The sequence below is a fragment of the Opisthocomus hoazin genome, chromosome 6 (assembly GCF_030867145.1).
Source record: "Opisthocomus hoazin isolate bOpiHoa1 chromosome 6, bOpiHoa1.hap1, whole genome shotgun sequence".
NCBI classification, from domain to species: Eukaryota; Metazoa; Chordata; class Aves; order Opisthocomiformes; family Opisthocomidae; genus Opisthocomus; species Opisthocomus hoazin.
Window position 1 is genome coordinate 6,851,554 of NC_134419.1, and position 22,371 is coordinate 6,873,924.

At 45.4% G+C, this 22,371-nt stretch overlaps 1 protein-coding gene across 4 annotated transcripts in view; it reads left to right on the forward strand.

Annotated features, from left to right (window-relative positions):
- Positions 1-1,363: 1,363 nt before the first annotated feature.
- Positions 1,364-22,371, forward strand: part of LRP8 (LDL receptor related protein 8) — a 198,359-nt gene continuing 177,351 nt past the window's right edge. For all 4 annotated transcript variants that reach the window (XR_012764382.1, XR_012764383.1, XM_075424452.1 and 1 more), the window contains exons 1-2: positions 1,364-1,507; positions 2,213-2,332. Coding sequence is in view for 2 of the 4 variants with exons in the window: in XM_075424452.1 (XP_075280567.1) it covers positions 1,438-1,507; positions 2,213-2,332 (190 nt within the window). In the remaining 2 variants the exon portion in view is untranslated. The remainder of the gene's footprint in view (positions 1,508-2,212; positions 2,333-22,371) is intronic.

The window sequence follows — 22,371 nt, forward strand, 5'->3', positions numbered from 1 at the left end:
TACCTCAGCGATTAGCTCTGCTCCTCGCGTGACTCAGACCCGCTGGCGACACTGCTGACTAATGACTTGCAAAATTTTTTGTTAAAGGCACAGGTGTACTTTTAAATGGTGGACCAGTTCTGAAGTCAATGGCATTTCAGGGTTTGAAAAGTTTTGTTACGTTGGCTCATGTCAAATTAGTGCTTGATTTTTTTTTTTTTTAACACTCCACCTATGATCGTGTTAATCCTGTTGTGGCTAGATTCAAGTTCTTCCTGAAAAATATCTTAGATTACTGAAATACTCCGTAAGCAGTGTTTCATATTGTCATATATAGTTCACAGAATCACAGAATCCCAGCATGGCAGGGGTTGGAAGGGACCTCTGTGGGTCATCTAGTCCAACCCCCCTGCCGAAGCAGGGTCACCTACAGCAGGCTGCAGAGGACCGCGTCCAGGCGGGTCTTGAATATCTCCAGAGGAGACTCCACAACCTCCCTCGGCAGCCTGGGCCAGTGCTCTGTCACCCTCAGAGGGAAGAAGTTCTTCCTCATGTTCAGATGGAACTTCCTCTGCTTCGATTTGTGCCCATTGCCCCTTGTCCTGTCACTGGGCACCACTGAAAAGAGCTTGGCCCCGTCCTCCTGACACCCACCCTTCAGATATCTACAAGCATATATTAGGTCCCCTCGCAGCCTTCTCTTCTTCAGGCTGAACAAGCCCAGCTCCCTCAGCCTCTCCTCACAGGAGAGATGTTCCAGTCCCCTCATCATCCTCGTAGCCCTCCGCTGGACTCTCTCCAGTAGCTCCTCATCTTTCTTGAAGTGGGGAGCCCAGAACTGGACACAGTGCTCCAGATGGGGCCTCACTAGGGCAGAGTAGAGGGGAAGGAGAAACTCCCGGACGCACTCCTGTTAATGCATTATATTCATATATAATTCATACATCGTCACAGTAAGATTACTGAAACACGCAATTAAGCGGAGGGGACCCCATCGGCACCGCCACCGCGCGGTCCCCCCGGCGGGAGAGCTGCGGGAACAACCCGGCGACTTCCAGGCCCATTTAAATGCGTACGCGCGTGTTTAATTAAGGAAATTTCAGATCGCGGACGAGGGAGTCCCTCCCTCCGCAGCCAGGCCCGGAACCGCGCTCCCATCCGCGGCGCTTCCGGGCGCTGCCTCCCGCAGGTGGCCGCGCGCGTACGGTCCCTCCGGGGCTCGTCCCGCCGGCGGAGCCGGCGGAACGAGCCCCGGAGGGACCGTACGCGCGGGGCCGCGCTTCCTCGCTCGCTCTCTCTCCGGGGGCCGCGCCGAGCGGCGGCGCGCAGGGCCCGCCCAGCGGGGCGCGTCACGGCGCGGCGGCGACGCGCGGCGGGGCGGGCCCGGTCGGCACGGGGCAGCGAGCGGCGCGGCGGTTGCGCGCACCCCGCACACGGCGGCGGAGGGGAGCGAGCACCATGTGCCGGCCAGCGCTCGCCCGGCTGCTGCTCCTCCAGCTGCTGCTGCTGAAGCTGCATCTCGGCAAAGGTGGGTCCGGCCCGGCTCGGCCCGGCGCTCCCGGGGAAGGGGGCGAGGGGTTCCGCTTTGCCCGGGTGCCCACTCCCCCCGGGTCCCCCCTCCCCCCCACCCCGGGTGAGGGTTGGGACCCGGGCGCGCTCTTCGGCTGCAACCCGAGCGCCGGTGACAGGAGCTGCCGCTTTTAATCCCTTCCTGAGGGGATTTCTGCCTCGGCACCGCGGCTGCAGAGCAGATCCGCTCCGTGTCCCGTCCGTGTCCCCCCCCCCGCCCTCAACTTTAGCTGGGTCAGTTCCCTTCTCCCGGGACGGCGCCGGTGCCCGTTATCCCCCGAGTCCCCGGGTATCTGCGCGTTTTGCCCCGGGAAGGGATGCGCAGGAGCTCCCAGCATCGGTGTGCTTTGCGATTTTTCTTTGTCTTTGGCGTTTCGGATTTACCCATCTTCTGTTCCCTACGTCCTTCTCCCCCCCGCCTTTAAAACAATGCGGGAAAGCACGGGAACGGTCCCTTTTATCCCCGCACAAAGCAGCCCCGGCATCACGGCCGTCCTCCCGCCGAGCCCCTCTGCCCTGGCGAGCCCAGCCCCAGCCCCTACCCTGGGCTGGCGGCTCCCGGCGCCCTGCCCGGCGTGTGCGCGGCCGGGGAGGGGGCGGCCCGGGGATACCCCCGCCGTGGGAGCGCGCCCCGCTGACCCAGGCGCGGCCCCGTGTCTCGCAGGGGCCGTCAAGGAGTGCGAGGAGGACCAGTTCCAGTGCCGGAACGCTCGGTGCATCCCCGCCGTCTGGAAGTGCGACGAGGACGACGACTGCTCGGATAACAGCGACGAGGCGGATTGCCGTGAGTGTCCGTCCGCGGGCACGGCGGGCCCGGCCTGGAAGCGCTCGCTTCCCGGCAGCGCTGCGCCTCTTTTTTATGAATGAATGAATGAATGAAGTCGCGCCGTCCCCGGCTCCCGCGCCGATTGGCTGCCGGGAGCAGCAGATCGGTGACGCGGCAGCGGGCCGGCCGCGCGGAGCGCAGCTCGCGGCGGGGTAGCGGCTCCTGCATGCCGGCCGCGGCCGGGCTGCGCGGCCGGGGACACCCGGAGGGTCGTGCGGGAGCCCGCTCCGTGCCGGCTCCCTGCCGGCTCCCTGCCCTCTCCCTGCCCGCACCCTGCCCGCCGACAGGCTCCACCCGCGCCTCCAGCAGCGTTTCTGCTCAGGGCGCCGAAAGGGAGTGGCGCGGTTCGTGTGCTCCGGGGAGCCGGGAGAGGTGCCTGGCCCCGAGGGAGCCCAGTGACAGGTGCTGGTGTGAAACGCTGCTTACTCCTAAGCATCCCGCAAGATACGGGGTTGGTGTGAGTTTTGTGTTTGAAGATACGTTTGCGGTTGTGGTGAGGAGGAGGGAGCTGAACAGGTAGCACTGCTTGGCAGTGTCAGCTGTGTAACACTGATGGGTTCCCTGGTAGTGTAAGGGGAGAGAGGGCAAGGAGATACCTACTTTCAGTGCTGGGAAGATGGCAGTCTTGCCTTCTCCTGTGGTGTGGCCCTGGTACATGTAAGTGGCACGCAGTAAACTTTGGGTAGTTCGTAGGGTTGTGCTGTTATTACCTCTGTTATTTCACTTACAGCTTCTGACAGCCTAGGAGAATTGGTCTCAACCGTGGAGTGTAAGAAGCATCTCTAAAAGAAGTTATGGAGCCTAAGTCTTAGAGAAGTATCTTTAGTTTGCACTTTTAAGTTCCAAATATTGCAGCAGGTACCACGCATCTCTTGAATTAGGTCTGTAGGGTAACAGACATTGAATGTGCATCAGGTTATAATTCACTGAAGGAACTCTTGAAATGTCGTAGACCAGGGTATATATCAAGAAAAGAAGAGTCACTGGTTACGTGTTTTTCCGTATGTAAGTATCCTATTACCAGCTTCACTGATAAGTGTGTGTCAGGTGATGCTCAGAGTGAAGTCTGGGTAGATTGGATTAAGCAGAGCAGGGATTCCCAAACCCTTGTTCATGGGAAACATCTTGATGTTGCAACATGAAACATAACATTTATTTCTGGTGCTTTTCTATTCAGAGACCTGATAGGCTTTATATGTGCCTAAGTTCATGATACAGGGAGTTAGCATCATTGCTTGTTTCAGATATAGAAACGGTTTCTGCAGGAATTATGTTGGCAGTAGTTAGAGGCAACTTGGATTTGGAATGTTTCAGATTACGGAAGACACTGGGAAGCCATGGCTGACCTCAAACTAGCTCGGACTCCTGTATAGTCATAACTGGGTGAGTTTTCTCAGAGGTGTACAAGTTTCCAGAGAGAGACACTAATCTATGGAAGTGCTGGCAATCTCTGAACAGGCTGGTAATGGTATTCTTGAAGCTTTCTGTTTGAAAGTCCCTCTGTGCGCTGTTGTACAAAGGCTTGGTGAGCTGCAGGTGACCTGTGGGCTGTGCTTTGGGAACTGCAGTTCCGCAGATTGGGATCATGGCTGGAGTGGCATCTTGAGGAGCAGATTCTGCACCCCACACTCCACACTGAATTTTGTTGCCTGAGCTCCTTGCCTAGCACGAGTGAGTGGGTCAGTATCTGGGCTGCATTTTTATCTTTCCCCTTTCCTTGTGATCCGCCCTCTAAGCATTGTGTCAGAGAAGAGAGTGTAAAACCACATTGTGTTGAATATCAGCTCTGTGTGAATTGTGCTGTCTTAGAATGGTTAGACGGATAATTGCCTCTGATTTAGTTTTATTTCAGAGGGTTTTTAGAGTTGTTGGGTTTGGGGGTGGTAAAAATATGATGGCTAGAATGTAGTAGAATAGTGACTTTTGAGATACTACGAAAGAGAATTTTTGGGTGTGGAGGCATCAGGAAGAGTTCTTTGCTTTAATCTGGACTTGGCGTTTATTACCGATTGGGAAGTATACTACAGAAATTACTCATGGACTGTTAATTTAGTTCATATATATATATATTGACTTTGCAGTTGTTTCTCCAAGCAATCTGAAAGAGATTTAAATTGCATTTTTCACACACATTTTTCTCGCTTACGTTGTTGCTGAACACTGCTTTTAAAAATGCATACCACTGTATGTATGTAATATACATATGTAATGTTTAGAGTTTTACTTACTGGGTGAAAGGACATGTTCCATGTTTTTGCTTCTAGATATCACCTCTGCTATCACTGCTGTAATAAACAGATATTTATTTTAAAATATTTTATGAACATATGCACTGGAAGAAATTGTTCTGGAAAACTCAGCATGCTGGAGTGGTGATGGAGAGGGAAAAGAAAATGCAGGTAGCTGGCTGGTGATGAGTACTGATATGGCCCCTGATAACCCCTGTAATTACTTGCTGATGGTTTTTCCAGAGTTGATAATGTATTTGTGATAGCTCATAGCTGTTTGTATATATCCTCCCTTGTTGAAGAGCTAGGATGGTCTTCACTTGTGTTAAGAATTGGTTTATGAAACAAGTCTGTGCTTATGGTAGACACTGTATATCCACTGGAAGGTTTTTGTAACCAAGAGTACCTTGAACAGTTCTGGAAGGAGATAATTTTTGGTTTTGTTTTTTGTGCCACACAGGGATTTGACAACCTGGCAGTACTCCATGTGCTTTCTGCTAGAGCCATCTTTGCATAAAGAGTGACATTGTTGGGGTTTTGGGGGGGGGGAGGGTAGTATTGTTTGTCCCGCTCCCCCCCCCCCCCCCCCCCCATCGTCCCCCCGGTAAAATGCTGGTAAAATGTTGGCTTTTTTTAAAGGAGCTTTAGACTCGAAGGAGAACATCTCAGTAGTCATACTGTACTGTCTCCTTGGAATTTGCTTTCTGTTTAGTGATTCTTTTCTGCTGTGGTTGGTAGTTCAAGTTAATCTGCCATAGGATTGATGTGTGAGTTGGCATGGCAAATATAGGAAATGAAACATGAAAAAGAAATGACCTCAGCTCTTACACAAATCAGATTACTCAGTACTAGTTTGTAAGGTGTGTTAAGTTTATCCTAGGTTGCTCAATAACCACCTTCTTATACATCGTAGGGCCAAATTCTTTCTTGCTGTGTGGCAGTTGACTTCAGAGATTTTACTTGTGGGAGATAAATGAAATGAAAGGAATCGTGTTTGGTTTTCTTCAAGAAAAAAAAAAGAATAAAAGCTGTTTAACACATTTTTATAACTTTAACTGATGTTGCTGACGAAGGCAGAATTTACGATGCCTCTGGCCATGTGGTTCACTTGTGATAGCAGGCAGCAGAGACTAGGTGCATGGCAGAGAAGCGGGATTTGTTGCTCACACTGTTTGGATTATCATGCATTGTTTGAGTTTGTAAGACACCCATTGCAATACAGACTAGGCTGTGTACATCACTTCAGTTCAATTTAAATTATCTTTACTATGTTAGCGTACTTTCAGAAGCATCTTTAGAGTTGAGACTTCATGCCTCTTTGGTCTTCCTCATTTGAGCAAATATCAGTTCTGCATATGGTGCGTATTTCATATTGCGTATTTCAATGCTATCAAGACCTTTTAGTAATGTTAACGATTTAAAACAGTCCAAGGGCCACCATAAAAAATAGGTGACTCTCACAGTATGAAGACCACGTGCCGGTGATTTAGTGAACAGCAGGAAAATAGGGATTGCGGAAAGTGCCTCGTCTGTTGGGGAAAGGTAAAAAAAGAACTAAATAGATGTAGGTAGTGAGTAAGTATGAATATAGGTCAATCCGGTCTGCGTAGGCCTGGCAAAACAGAAACCCAGTTGCAATTTACAGCTTGCACTGTCATGATCTGCACTATATGAGATCCACACAATGAAGACAGGGCTTCAGGGCAGTTTTGAACATGATTTTTTAGATGCATTTTACTCCTTCCCTGTACAAGCAAATGATGCTTTTTCCTCTCAGGAAACTCTGGAAAGTCAAGACTGAATTTTATAACCTATTTCAGAGAATGTTTGCAGATACACAGTTATCAAGACTTCTCCTTAACGGTATAGCAGCAATGTTATAAAACACCAAAGTTATTTTTATAGTGGGGAAAAACGTTCATTTTTCGAGGCAGAGTGTTTTGGCAGAGCATCACTCCTTGATGAGATACTTGGAATGTGGGATGCTGGGTTTTGTTCTATGTCTCCTTCAGGATACGTGGATATTGCAGGGCCAGGCTGGCCTTGGGGCCCACGAGTTGTGTGCCCAGGGTGCCTGCCACTGTGTGATGTGTCACCCAGCATGGAAAATCCTAGAGAGCTGCTTTGGTGGAGGAGCAGCCCTTGCAAACTTTTTGCCTAGTTCTGCAAGTTTCTTCTTGCTTCCCACTGCAGCCAGTAGAAAACAAGGAAGAACTTGCAAGTAGCAGTCAGACACAATATATTTGACGCGAAATAAGAGCTCTTAGTTTGTTGGTTGTATTTGTTAGGATTTTATTTTCTGCTGCAAATAGGCTTCACATTATCTTAACCCAGACCTGAGAGTGGGTAAAAGAGACTGGAAGACCTCTGCTGAAATGTTGGTTAATCCTTAAATGTGGCAAAGAGTATAGTGGCAAAAAGCAAGCAGTAGTTCAATCAGTTTCCTAAAATACAACACAAGCTGCAAGGCCACTTCAGCTTTAATACCTGCCTGCAGGGGGACACAGCCAAATACAGAATTACTATTTCTCTTTTAAGGCTCCGTTTCCATCTTTGTATTGGGATCCTTTCTGTGTTGTTGCTTTCTGGTGAGTACTGTTCATAGGGATATTTTATACTGGACAGGACTGAGGCTGCCTCAGGCATGAGATATGCAGTCAGAAGGGGGTTAACACTTCAAAGACTGTTCCGGCATGTCCAGAATTCAGGGTAAATACGTAGCATCAGCAAACTTCCCCCTACTTCAGCCCTTGCCCTGCCTTGGGGCCACCGTATGTAGCTGTATAGCTGAACACGCTTCCCTTGCTATCTGGAGGAAGAAAGACTCCTGTTCTCCTGCTGGCTTTGTGCGTGGAGAATCTGCAGAGTTTGACTCCTGCTGCCTGTGCAAAAGCCTAGGAGGCAGCCTGATGTTCTCCTTGCTTTTCAATTCAAATTTCACTAGAGCTGGAATTTGCAAATAAAAATACATCAAAATGTACTTTGAGAATTAAAATCTGGATCCTGTGAAGAGTTAAATATGGCCTGAGTGGCTTTGAAATGCAGGAGTGGAATGGTGTGCTATGCTTGCAGGTTTTGGGACGTGACGAAAGGAGACAGCAGGCAGTCGCAATTGCCACATATATTCCATGACCTTTTTTGTTATCTGTTGCTCCAATCTTTCTTCATGTTCAATGGTGAGACAGTATTCTCTGTGCTGAGTGATAGCTGTACGTTACTCTGGAGATGCCTGTGTGCCTTCGATATGTGCATGTCACCATGTGGAGAGTTTTAGGTTTCCTTGACATATGCATGGTCATATGCTCTTGATTATGTCTGATAGCTGCATGCCCAGCTTGCATGCTCAGCCCAAAACTGGAAGTGTTGTCCCAAAAACCAGGGTTTCTTTACCTGGTGTGCAAAATCCAGTCCACACACTGAGTCGAGGTAGCCAGTTCATTTCTGCGCAGAGGTGGGTGCTAGGTGGTAACTCCACGAAGCTAGCACGCCTGGTTACAATCACATCGTGTATTTATACAGTTAAAAATGTTAGTTCTGCCTGTCAGACTTACCCTCCTAACAGTGGCTGGTTAGTTCTCTTCTTGTTTCCATTTAGAGATAACAGTGCACCTGAAATTTGTAGCACATGCTCAGTGAGTAAGGGTCTTCATGTGCGGAGGGGGTGTTTTCAGCACTGGGGGTGTGGTTTTCACATTCTAATGAGATAGTTCACTTTAGGGGCATCAGTTTGAGGAGCTTCAGTGATGTCCAAGGATGTCTGCCCCCTCACCTGGACGGCTGTTCCCCAGTTATGGATTTGCAAGGATGTATGTCCTGCTGTCTTGATGACTGTTCCCCTGTTCACGGTTCCTCTGATCTGCCTTATCTCTGTATCCCATAACAAATCCTGGAACAGTCACCAAAAGCACTGGGAAGAGCGGTGCAGAGAGGCAGAGCTCCTTTGCTTGCCTGTGTGCCTGTTACCTGCCTGTCCTGGCCGGTACTGTGTTGGTGTGCAAGCTAGGCTCAAAACCAGTTTACTGTTCTCTTGTGTTCCACAGTGAAGGTTGTTATTCGCTTATCTTCTTTTTCATTATATTCTTCTCATCTGTTCTGAGAAAACTAACATGTATTTTGGGGGTTTGGGTTCTCTTCTGTGTGCTGCATCCTTTATGTAGAAAATCAAGCTTTAAGCACATGTGGGAAGTGCACCCTTCTCCGTTTCCTGGCACATTAACTTGAGGAGTTGTATTATCTCTAGATACAAACCACTTTCTAGGAGGTGATGGTTTTTCTGTCACTCCTGCTCATGATCTGGGAAAGAAGAGAAAACTAGAATAGGACCACTGACAAGAGAGGAGAGGGGACTTGGGTGGATGGGATAGCTGCAGGGGACAGTATGGATACAGAGGGAAGAGGACTTGATTTGGTGGAGTGCTACTGTGCTGTAGCAAGAAAGCACATGGGTTGCTCTAGATGCAGCTACAGGAGCAAGCCGTGATCTGAAAAGCTTTGCTGAGGTCAAGGAGAATGGGCAGACTGAAGATAATGGTGAAGGTCAAGAAGGAAATGGAGAAAGTGCAGTCAAAAGCGACAGTGACTTGGTTAGTTTATCAAAGAGTTCAGACCTCTCCTTTCAGAGGATATAAAAATATTCTACGTTTTGAGCCAAGGTAGTCAAGCTTCATCTGGAGCATTTTAATGTATGAAAAGATAAAACAGAAGTCAATGTAGACCAGCGCTCTTTTGTCTGCAGCGTTATAGACCTAGGATTAGCACAGGTTTGAGGTGTGATTTCTTATTGGTTGATGTTAGAGTGGAAGATACGTAGGATAACTTAATCAGAAAATGTTAGAGATTAATTCAAATGAACAAATTGCAATTTGAGGCTGGAGGAATGAAGTGTAATGTGCTGGTGAACGCACTGATCTGACACAGCTAGACTAAGAGATTGCCAGTGCTAGAAATAATGAGATTTCTTGACTCCATTGTCTGCCTGAATGGCCGTTAAACCCTCTGTTAGGCCTGAAAATGTCTGACAATTACAGATTCTCTTAGCAGTTTCTAGTAGAGCAGACACCCAGCTTTTGATTCTTCTAGCTTTTTTAATGGCATCAGCTTTTCGAATTTGCTGGTGAATTTACCATGTCTTTGGTGTGCCTCAGAGACTGTGATGTTGTGTCAGAGCTGCATTTGGGGTAGATTTGATTTGGTGTGAAGGTCTCTTGGTCCTTATACTGTTGCTTCTCTGAAGGCCTTCTTCTCTCTACAACTTTCCCATTTGCCTGCAGCTTTTCTCTGGTAATTCCAAAGATGTTCCCAAAGAATGTTACTCCTCAGCTCTGCTATTCTGAGTCATTGCACGCCTTATAAAATGCCATAAAATGTCAATTTTTCTTTCTTTGGTTTGCCCAGGAAAACGAATCAGTAAGTGAGTTTGGGTGATTGGGATGAAGATTTGTGTTGCTGCTTATTTTCTTACGCAGTAGCATGTCCTTGGTAGAAGAGCAGACTGCCTGCTCCAGTGTGCTCTGCTTCCAGTGCAGACAGCTGGTTCTGGCCAAAGGGAAGCCTACACTGTTTTATGGTGCATGTGTGGGAAGTGTTGAAAATGCCGACTGTAGTTTTTCTAATTCTCTATTTCATGTTAAAATTGTTAGTATTTAGATAGCCACAAGGGAAGGGAAGGGTGTAAAAGGCCATGTGATAAAATTAATGCAGATTTTCTGCTCTGTGAAAAATTCTGGCTGAAATACAAGAGATAACAAACTTATTAGACTTTAAAAGTTGTAATAATGCTGTAAGCTAGTTGAAAAATAAAACTAAACCCATCCAGACTGAAATATTTTTGAAAGCCAGATTTTAACCTAAGAGAAGCCAGAAGATTTTTAAAGTGGGGATATGAGCTCCATCTCTAATGGTCTCTCAGGGTGAGATATACCCTGTGTCCTGCCCTAAGAACGATGCCTTGGTGGACAGCAGTTCTGTTCCTGGCAAGGACCGTGACTTTTCCCCAGAGCTGAGGCTGATCTGGCAGCCCTATGCCTTGCTCCTTGTGAAGAGGTTACTAAGTGGTGTTGCAGCTCTTCTGCAGGTGGGAGCTGGCCCCGAGTGACTCACGGTTGTACAAGTAGGCGGCAGCAGGGCCAAGAACAGAAATGAGGTCTCCTACCTAACAGCGCAGTGCTCAGTACACTCAACCATATTGCTTACTGCAGAGGTACCTGTCAGACTAGTGGAAATGTTTCAATTTTCCCTCCAGGTTTCCTGGCTTTTTTCAGGCTAAGCTGAGGCCTGGCAGTCAGTTTAACCTTACAGTTAATGCCAAGAGTATGTGTTAGAAACTGGGGGAGAACAGGATTTATAGTTGACTTAGAGTAAGGCTAGTAGCCTTTGGGCTGCAGCCGTGTAAAGTGAGCTTTAATGCCAATTTTTTTTTTCAGATGTTCTGTTTCTGATATATCAATATTATTTTTGCATTATTAATACTTATTAAATGCTTGAGAGCATGTGTGGCACTGTACCAGGACCAGAGCAGTCAGGGACTCAGTTTCCATGGCAGCAGGAGCACAGTCCTGTACTTGCAGAACCAGAAGGGCTCTTTTTGGCAACTGTTCTCTGTGCTGTGATTACTTTTTCTTTTTAAAGATAGATATATAATTTAAAATCTAATTCATTAGTGCTGCAGAGTCTCTTCCATCCTGGGTGAGAATTTTGCCTGCTGTAAGTTTCTTTATCTTTTCTGGAGTTGTAGTTTAGTTTCTGTAACTTCTGTGGGTGGGATTTCTTTTACTTGTAAAACACTGAAAGAGGGGAAGTGTGTGTTTAAATCCATTGAAATGGATGAAAATTTCCTCTTGATTTTTGTTAAATTTGAAATGCTGTGGTGTTGTAGACTTCTCTCCCTTTCCAAGTAGCCTATAGCACAGTTTTATCAGTTTAAAAGAAATGCTTCCTGGAGAAACTGGTGTGTACAGCTGACAGTAAGCTCCAACTGTACTTTTTTCCTCGTTTAGGTAACTGCTCTGATTCCAGATTTTAACTTTGTTTTGTATTTTAACTGGCCTTGTTTCGTACTTTTTTCATGTTTTCTTTCTAGAGTCGTAATGCGTAGCAAGGTGTACACTGAGATGACGTTTTACTGCATTTCAAAGGGTGCATTAACATTTCCTTTTGATCCCAAGTCTTTGTTCAGGGTTACCCAAGAGAGGTTTTCTGTCCATCTTTGCTTTCCGTGTATAAAGTTAATGCGATTGAGTTTTTTGATGGCTTTTCAGACTTTTTCTGGTTTTGTTGATCTAGATGAGTAAGGCTGTAGATATCTTTCCAGATGTGTTGCATGGGTCTCTGACAATACCAGCTGCTTGGCTTGCTGGTTTAGCAGTGATTGTATATGAGTAAATCTTGCTGGATTTGCTGGATCTATTCCATCCAGATATGATGCTGTGCTGCACGATCCAGGGAGTAAAGTGCATAAAAATCAGCAATAGCTGGAGTAGTGAATATACTTGCATTGAAAATAAGAATAGGTGACAGATGATGGCTGTTTCAGATGTAAACTTACAACTGTTCGTGTAGTCTTCTCATCCTGAATCACAATTGCGTCTATGCAGCTACTTATAAACAGAGAGAAATGCCCTAGTTTCTTTGATAACAAATGTCAGCGTTGACTGATAGAGGCCAAGAAATACACCTCCTGTTCTCTGTAACTGAGTGGTTCTGTTCTAGTGTAGTTGTGTTACGCTGATTACGCATTTGCCATCCAGTGGCGGGTTAGCAGTTTAGCTTTCCATAAATCTTCAGCACACAAGTGGACTAATTATAATCTTACGGATGTGAAGACTGATGCTTAGAGAAGTTATCCTTTGCCCAAGGCTGTAGAGTGATTCAGCAACTCATTGTGAACATTAGTGACTCATGAAGAGTGTTCCAAATTTCTTGTTTTCTGGTCCATGATTGCATTGTTTTACACAAATAATCGTGTTCATTGGATTAAATGACTGCTCAAGGGCTTAGCCTTTACCTCTGTCATATATGTTTTGTAAAATATTCAGAAAAATCCCAGTGCTGAGAACTCGGTGTTTCAAAGTTTTAGTGTTGGGTAAAGTGGAAGAAATAATTCAAATGGATCACTTCTTTTATTTAGTATCAGACACACACAAAACACAGGCATTTTGAGGGGGAACATGGTATTTGTTTTGCTTTTCAAAATGGACTTTCTTTTTGTGTGTTCTAACACATCCTAAAGATTGATAGGACGCAGCCTGTACACAGGCAGTCATCTCTGCAGCCGCCTCTTCAGCTGGCTGAAAGTCCTGGTTTTGAGGATGCACGTTATAGATTTTTTTCATCGCTAAAGAGGCTCTTTCCATTTCATCTGAGGACACTGTCTCTCCTGACCTCCTTTACCTCCATGCCCACGCCTTGCTGTTGCCTGAGCATGAACTATTGCAGTAATTTATCGCTAGTGCACCCTTGCCTTTACAAATTATTTGTAACATATCCTTGGCTGGCAAGAACCAAGATGACAAGGGAAGTTTAATTTGCTTTTATGTGTTTTATTGCTGCCTCTCTTTTCCTTCTTCCTTTCTTGTGTAAAACAATAAAGATTGCACAACTCCTAAGTTTGCACAACAGTAGTCATTTCTGCTAGCTTGATAAGTAGGGCTGCATCCTTACCTTGGCGGCAGTAACAGGTAGGATTTAAATTAGCTGGGGACTACTGGGTGATCTCGTTGGGCTTGCTATACAACTTAGAAGGGGTGACCTATATGGGCACAGTTCTTTGGTGGATGATAAATAATGAGTTTTGAAGGGAAGCTCTAGAACAGTCTCTGCCAGGATCACATTGCTGTATTGAAATTGCATGCTTTACTTCAAGGAATTGCTCTTTGCTGGGTGATTTCTGTTCCCCTTTACACAAGAGCTCTTTAACACAGAATTTTGTTCTATTTCTTGTAAAATAATGTGTTATGTATGTTTGCCCAAGGTGCCAGTGTATGTTGATCCCTGAAGTTAAATAAGGATTAAGGAGCTGCGCTGACAGGTGCTGAAAAGAATCGCATCTGTCCAGGTTTTGACTGGAGGGACTCTGATCGTGGCACGGCACTTCAAAGAGTGTGAGTGTGGAGCACGGGAGAAATCCTGGGGCCTGCAGTATAAATCCAGGCACCATCTTCTAGAGGGAAATGAGAAGTAACATAGTGAATTTTTCTTCATGTTTGTGGATGAGCACATGCCTGAGCAATGTTGAGCCTTTCCCAGGCTTGCACGCAGCACCGCATTGCCTTGCTAGAATCCTTTTCCTTCAAGTCCTTCCAAATGGGTTTAGCCATTAATTCTCATGGCCCTGTTTCACAGGGTGCCTGTCCTCAACAGCAATGCCCAAAGCCTTTGTTAACACCTTCTCTCCCTCAGGCGTTGAAGAACACTCTGCAAAACTTGCTGAGAGCAGCAGGCATTTCTTCACATTAGATTATGCATACAATCACGTGAATGCTGCCAGCGTGAATTTGTGCTAATACTTGTAGAAAGGATTAATAGCTCAAAATAGCACTAAGGCTGTACTTCAGCTGGCTAGAAGCTGTTAAGTTCACCCTGCCAAGATCCGTTTGCTTCATTTACAGTGTTTTTAAACTTTGAGACTGAGATCTAGGTTGAGTCTGCTAGGGTGACAGTGCTGGAGAGACCGGAGCTGACGTGGGGCTTCCCACCTGCCTGCTGTTGACTCCAGTTCAGCTCTGGGCAGTCGTGGACCAAGTCGTTGGGCATACTTGGCAAACGACAACCCAGAAGATGTGTGTTCACAGAGCAAAAACCATCACCTGTCACTGAGCAGTTCTGATCTTCCACCTTTCAAGGTCAGGACCGAGATACTCAGCAGCATGGGAAATGTTGCATTCTTGCAGCAAGAGGCATATTTGTGCTGGGGTTTACAGGGTCCTCGGCTTACGGGGCTGTTGCTCTGGCAGCTTCATCTCTGCCTGCTCAGTACCCTGGAGGAGTATTTCAAGAAAACCTGAAACCAAATTATCCTTTTAGGAGACTGTTTCCTCTCCTTCCTGCTCCATGCAAGCTGGATAGTGGTCAGGGGGTTGTCTGTGATAAGTAAGGGTTGAGCAGTGATCTTTGTTACTAACAGGTTCCTTTTCTCTACCGTGTTGTGCAGTCTTCGTTATCATATCACAGGGTTAATTTTAGAGTGCAAAGAAGATGCTTCTCTGGCAGTGAAAACCACAGAGGGGGAGGAAGGCAGGCAAGTACAGGGCCTAATTTGCCCTCTTCCCACAAGATTTTTTTTTTTCTTTCTGTGGGGGAGTGTGAGTTTGAATGTGGCATTAGAAACATATTCACTGACTGTCTTAGGGCAGAATCTTGCTGTGTCATTTCTGAATAGGGTTTTCTCCCTGCTACTTGTTTCTATTGAAGTCTTGTGGGACTGGGTTTCCTGAAGGGAAGAACAAGCCTGATGAGACCTAGAACAGCAGATCAAAATTCCCTGAAGCTTTTCTTTAAAAATTATGGTCATTTTTTAGTGATCGTGGTATACCTGAAAGCTGGTGTCATCTCCCCTTGAGCTGGTTAGGGGTGAATTTCCTGCAGACAAAGCTTTTTGGTGCATCAACTTGACCTTTAATATAGAAAAAGGGCATGTGTAAATGTCATTTTTCTACAGTGATCAGTTGGGATTATCTGTTACTGTGTTGGGTTTTTTCTCTGCTTTTATAATAGCAAAGATTTTTGCAGCAATTTGACATACAAGAATGATGCAGGTTTCACTGTCTTACATTGCGTAAGTTGTCACGACTAGATGGGAAGGAGAAGATTCATGCCTCGTAGCACGCTCTGTGTGTGTGAGAGAATTATGTTTCTCATTGGATATGAATTGAAAGATCGAGGATCTCATGCTGAAATATTAAAAATCAAAATATTAAACGATGAGTGTCTTGGGATTTCAGAAAGATATTTGCTGTGTGTTCTGCTCTAATTAACTGCGGCGTTTGGTGAGGTTTCCTTATTACTTTAATCTATGGACAGCACCATTCCCTGATGTTGAAATCTGAAGGAAGAAAACATCTTGTCTGCGTGATGGCTTGGCCTGATCTTGCTGCTGCAGGAGCCTCTGAGGAGATGCTGATCTGTTATTTCAGATTGCTGAGTAACAGCTTGGCCCTGTAGCTTCATAGCACAGGCCTGACCTTCTACCTGCTGGCATAGCTCTGTTGAGATTGATGGCTCTTAGCTGAAAAACTGCTGCTGTGGGCCCAGAAGGGCTGAAAGGAGACAGGTTTGTGTGGTCGGTGAGGTTCAGCTGAGAGAAGAGCCCTGGTTGCCCTTGCTACACCTGCAGGGCTGTATGCATGTAGCTGTGCTCACAGGCGCTCCTCCAGCATATGCAGGGCCACCATCTCCCGTCCAGGCAGAGTTTTGCCTCAAGTACGTTTCATTTCCTGAGGTGAGCAGTGTGAAATAACTGTGAGGGGAGCAGTGTTGTTGGGGGAATGTGCTGGATGAAACATCACATTTTTAAGTGATGTTTCAAGGGATCTTTTGTCCTCCACAATTATAAACAGTCACAGCTGACTATGAGGAACCTTTCCAAACTCAAATGTCAGTGGTTTCAGACCTGTTTTGTTCACAAAAATGTTTTCTGCAGCAGTTTTGACTAGGGTATTGCCCTGTTTTCTTTTAGCCTCCAGAAGTGTATGAAGCATCATTGTGGATGTACAAAAAATCAAGGTCCAGTCCTGGTCTGTGATGCGTGCTCTGTAATGGTACAGATTGAAGTGGTTTCTGCAGTACTGCAGAGAGGAATAATGGTGTGCAGGAAGAAGAGCAGGCTTGCTGGGGAGGCACGATGTTTGATGACTACTCCTTGATCAGAGTCAAGTTGTCAGTTCCTACCTAGTTATGTGCAGAATAGACTCGATGAGGGGGACAGCAGTTTCTAGGCTTGGACCACTGTTTTGTTCCAAGTGAGGATTAACTCCCCTGTAGTTCTGTCTTGGAAGAGAAAGTACAGTTTCATTCTGTTCCTGATCTCGTGCATCCCCAGCTACATCACTGTGTGAGGACTTGCCATAGGCAAGCTATGAAAATAGAAACCATCCATATTTTATTGACTATTCATTCAGTCTGTATCCAGTGCTTCTTTTGCCTGTGTTCTCCAGTGTCCCGCTGAAGGGAAGATCAATCACAGGCATGTTTTAGTTTGTGATATCCATAGCTGAAGAATGATGTTGCTTTCAGTTTGGAGACTGTAAAATTGCCCCCTTGCCTGCTCGTAGGCTGCTTAGTCTGCATTTACAGCTCTGCTCTATTGTGGAAGCAGCCAAGCTCACCCCAACAGATGGTGTGTTGCTCCTACAGCTAAAGCAGGTTCTTCATGTGCTAAACTTCAGGTCTCTTTGGTTTTTGGAGCAGAAAGACCCAGAGTTCTCAGTGTGGAATAGGTGTAGTGCAGAGGTCTGAACTTTCACACAGGAAGGCTAAAAGAGCAGGAAATCTCAAGGGAATTGCATAGTATTCAAATTGTATTGAGAGCCTGAACTTGGCAGGAAAATCCTCACAGTCGCTTTGATTTGCCAGTGCACCTGGTGTTCACCCTGCCCTAGGCAATGAATATCACAGGAGCTGAGGTTTCTCCAGGCTTGGTCCACAGTTTGCAGCCTTACCTGTCACAGCAGGGATGGACCCGAGTGACATGGGCAGCATTTCTCAGTCCCACAAAGTGGTGTGCAGGCTATGCTCCTACCACCACTTAGGCTGAGTATCCCCAGTCAAAGCTCCTTGTCCTTTCTGACAGCCTTGTATCCTGGCCTGAATATGGCTTTGAAAGCCTCAGTATTACTGCTTTAATCCACTTATGAAGAAACCTTTAAGTTCTTGTTCTGTTTTAGATAGTATGCATTATGTTCAACTGACAAAAAAAAAGCCCCACTCAAACCCTGAACCATTTGGAGAGACTGTTTCTCCTGCTGAGCTGCAGGCAATTAGATTGCACAGCAGAACTCTTGGCGAGTTCAAAGCGAGTTTATTGTTGCTGTGTGAGTACTCAGTGAGTCATTATAAACCTCTCTAATTCTGTTACGTCAGTATTGTAACTTACATCCTGCTTTTTCCGTACCCATTCCTCAGCTAATATTAATAGCATTTTCCAGTAACATATGGATACCGAAACACTTCCAGAGTATTAGATTTTTAGTTTGACTGCACGAAGTGGCCAGGCAGAATTGCCAAATGTGAGTAGGCACTCTGTGTTTCTATCCCTGGTGAGCACTTGTTCATAAGTGTATGAACTTGACGGAGGTTTGTTTTGATGAGCTTTATCTAGGTGGGACTTTCGTTTAAACAGCATGATGTCTGAAAAAGTGAGTCAAATATACTGCCTTTGCGTTTTCCAGCGTGCTGTCTCTCCTCTGGATGAAGAGCAGGTAACCGTGGTTCAGTCCTACCAAATCTATTGTATCACAAAGTTCAGGGGCTGTTTTCTGGGGGAACGTGCAAGTGAGAGCCAGGCCTGCTGAAGGGTGCTTTGGACAGTTATGACTGCAGTTCTTCACTGGAAAGGTGCCTGCCTTGGTGCAGCGAGCTTGTAGCATAAGCTTGCCTGATTGGGCTCAGACACGGCAAGACAAGGAAGCTAAAGAGAAATAAAACGTCACCAGGGCTAAGAATGAGACCCATGCACAAGGTCAGCTGGAAACTCAGCCATGCCTTGTGGTTTTAATAAATGGAGCTTATGATACCTGTTGAGAAAATATGCCCAATGAGGAGAACCCATAAAGGGCAGAAGGAGGATGTGATAGGAGAGACAGGCTGAAAGCTTGACAAAACATGTCCCTTCTTCGACAGGCTCTGTGGCAGGTTCTCCCCTCCTCACCCAAAGAAACTGTGTAAACTTAACCTCAGATGTCATCAGAGGAGGTCCTCATCTGGAAATGAAGAGCTGTTTGTTCTCAGGCCTGTTCCTTAGCCTCAGATTGCTGACAGTAATTGTGATGGGTGTTCTGCATCACGTAGACCTCACCAGTTCTTTGGGAGTGGAGAACTCCCTTCCAGGGTCAGATGATGCTAGTTTGATGCCAGTTGTCGTGCTGTAAAGGTGAGTGGCTTTGCCCATCTCATGACTGGGTCTGATGGGGTGACACCACAGTTACTGAAGCTTGCCAAGCAGTAGATACATGACAGGAAAGCAGGAGACCTTTGCATTGATTTATTGTTGCTATTGCTTGTGGAACTGGCTTTGCGTACAGAAAACTATTGCTGTCAATGCAGAGAACTGGAAGGGTGCAACTGTGTGTCAGTAAGGTGTTGTTCTGCTGCAGTAAGTAGCAACAGGAAAATAAAAATGCCTACCTTACCCATTTGACTATTAGTGGGGCAGATAGGCCCCAGAAGTAATATTTAGGTTATTCAGTATATGCCCTATTTTTTTAAATGAAAACTAGAAGTTCATTACAGCAATCAAGAGATGCTGGGTACTTAGCTCTTTTAACATGTGGGCTATTTATTGAGGCAGGGGCAGGGACTTGGTATAAAATGCCTTTTTATTTTATATTTGTGCCTTTCTAAGTTTGCATTGACAAGTCCCTTCAGCTCGCATTTTCCCAATTTACCTACTTGTGAGACAGGGAAATAGTTTGTTTTTGTAAAATAATGCAGTCGATACATGGTCAAAAGAGTGAAATAGCAGCTTGGTGCTGCTGTTTAGTTAAAACACGTGTGCTTGCAAACAAAATCAGCAAATTGGCATTTGGTCAAGAGAAGCAGCTTTCAAGTTTAGAGGGAGGGACTTCTGAATCCAGTAAGAATATTGAGTGCAACCCAGATGGCATCCCGGAGGGAAGTTTTGTGGCATCAGTTAGCTTGTAGGTGACCATGCTTTTAGCCAGCTGCGAGTTATTTGGCAGCTTGCCGCTTGACTGTTAGTGAAAATCCAAGAGCAATGAGATGAAATAAAGTTCCTGAGAGACAAAGAGAAAGATGGCTTCACTTGAGAAAAGAGATTTGTGGATGCTGTTTCTTAAATGGTTTAATCTGTCTGTCTTTGTACAGCCACATCTCAGCCTCATTTATATACGTTTCCCTGCCACATTTGTGTAAGTAAACCCATTTAAAACTTCTCTCAAATTTCACTTGTAATTTGTTCTCAGGAAGGAATCTGCAAATAAAAAGGCCACCGGTAGCTGGACTAGTGCCCTTGTAGCTAATAGAAGGTGAACTTAATTTAGCATTTCCCTCTGGAAATGATGTTCTTATCTAGATTTTAGGACTTGGGCATTTCTACTGCAGGTTAAGACTAAACGAAGTTTGTTACACTCTGGCCTCAAAAGGAGCTGCCAAATCACTGGAAAACTGGCTGTAGTGTAGTAGGTTGTAGTACCACAGTTTCACACCATCCCACTGAGGACAGAGTCTAAGGAGCAGTAAGAGTAAATACCCAATATGGGACAGCTGTGGGAATGGGACTTACCTGATATTATAATGAACTGGAATCAGTTTTGTTGATTTACAGAATGTGCATCAGCTTACAGAAATATTTCTGTATGTATTTTTTTTTAAAGTCCATTTTAAAGGGACTTAAAATGATCTCCATGTCTCAGGTGCTAGCATTTCAGATGGCTTTTGCATCTGTGCAAGGAGGGATAATTAGGTTTGTAGAGCAGATGTTCTGGAAGCCTGCACTGCAGTATGCCTGGCTGTTCCTGGCTACAAAGACTTACTTCTGGGTGCACTTATTTTCTTTTTATGTAGAGGAATGGCAGATTCCCAAACAGCCTTCTGTATCCAGTAAGGACTTAAAGATCTCATACCAGATTTAGTCAGTAAATGCTTCACTGAGAGCTTTTAGAAAGCAACAGTTTTACTCCCAAGGATTTATTTCACTTGCTTAGTACTGAGTTTTTACTCTGCACTGAAATGTGTTGTGGCTTTTTCAAAATGAGCAGAAGTGTTTGCAAGGAAGTAATGATGGTGAGATTTTTCACTCTGTTCTGGGGCCTAACAATTAAAAAAAAAGAAATCCCCCAGGGAAAGTAGAATTATACCATTATCCCAGAATTGCATTCTGTTGTGTGCTGCCTTGTGCTGCACTGGCTGATGGAGAAAGAAATGGGATTTTGTAAATAGCCAGATAGGAACAAGGATATGAAATGTGCATATGGATGTATGCTAAGAGTGACCTAGGACTAGCTTTATAAAATAGTAAAGGTTCTTCATGGCACTTTTTGGTCTGGAGATGTGGTTTTTGGTCAGTTTTGTCTCATCACACAAGGTTGCACGCTTCTCCCAGCATAGCTGTAATGAAAAAGGCAGTATTCTGCTTTTGAAAAGCATTAAATGCAAAAAGCTAGTAAATGGAGGTAGCCTTTTTTATCAAAAAGTTATGTCTGACTCGTTACTGAACAGATAATATTATATGCAGATGTGCTTTCCCTCATCGTTTCATCAGGTGTGCTTGTTTCTCACAGACGAGGGCTTAGGCAGCTGATCTTCTGCCTTTCAGAGGCCACCAATTTGCTTCCATTCCCGAGGGGACAGATCTCCTGTAAAAATGACTTTGCTAGGTCATTCCTGCTGGCATTGATCCAATACAGCACACACATTTGATTTTTACAACTTCAAAAAGATGTGGTGTGATACAGTAGCTGCAAGGAAGGACCTGGAGACAGCACTAAAAAAATAAAAGCTTTCAAATCTTCGCAGGAGTGCATGTATGGGGAAAAAATACTACACACTCAGAACGATATAGCGGGAGATTTTTTTTTGGGGTGTTCCTTCACAAGAATCAGAAATGGACACTAGTTTCTTGTTTCCATCATACTGCTGTTGCATTGGGGTGAGTTGTGTTGCAATTCTGAGCAAACTCATCTCCCGTTTGAAGTCAATGGAAATTGCAGGGATTTCCTCGATCTAGTTTCTGCGTTTCATAGTGACTACGGAAGATGGAAACATGGGCATGCACTCTCAGGCGTTTTACAAGTAAAGCTGAAGCACAGTGTTATTTTTAGATCTGATCTTTTTAAAATGCCTGCTGAAAGAGCTTTCTCTCTCTGCTTTGCATAAGAATGAACCTGGCAATCAGATCGTTATGTAAATAAAAGTTGCAGCTCACTCAATCAATATTTTGTTCTTTTCTTGGCATGTATAGAATAAAATCACAGAAGAGCTAGTTAATTTTCACAATTAATGCCGATCCTGCAACAACAGTCACCATTTTAAGAGTCACCTGCAATCTAAGCCTCTGCAAAATCCTGGTCAGAGAATTTTTTTCTTTCTCCAGAGGTCACATTGTCATGGCACTCTTCTGTTCTGAGGGTTTTCATTTTCATATCACTTTTGGCAGAATCAAGTTTGAGAGCTGCACATTTCTCCTCTTTAAATACCACAATAATTAGGAAGAGATCCTGACGCCTGAGTCATCTGAGTGCTTTTCTCTCATCCTCAGTACAGTATGAATCCTCCTCATGCCTGATGCACAGGAAGGTTTGATTCCTTTCGCTCAATTACTTCCAGTAGTTTATGCAGTGATCCATCAGCTGCTGCGAGAGAGAGGAAGCAAGAAATATGGCAGAACGTTGGTGTGCATCTACAGTTTCCGTTGCTGGCAAAGTTCAAAGTCTGTTTCAGTTTTCCTTTGATTCTTTCCAAAGAATCCCGCCAAAATGTTCGAATATCTTGTCAGGGCTGTGCTCCAAGGATGCTGGATGAACTGTCAAAACCAAAGTGCCACAGTGCTTCCCGTATGCAACGGCAGCTGCTGCAAGGAGGAGAGGGACCAGGGCACCG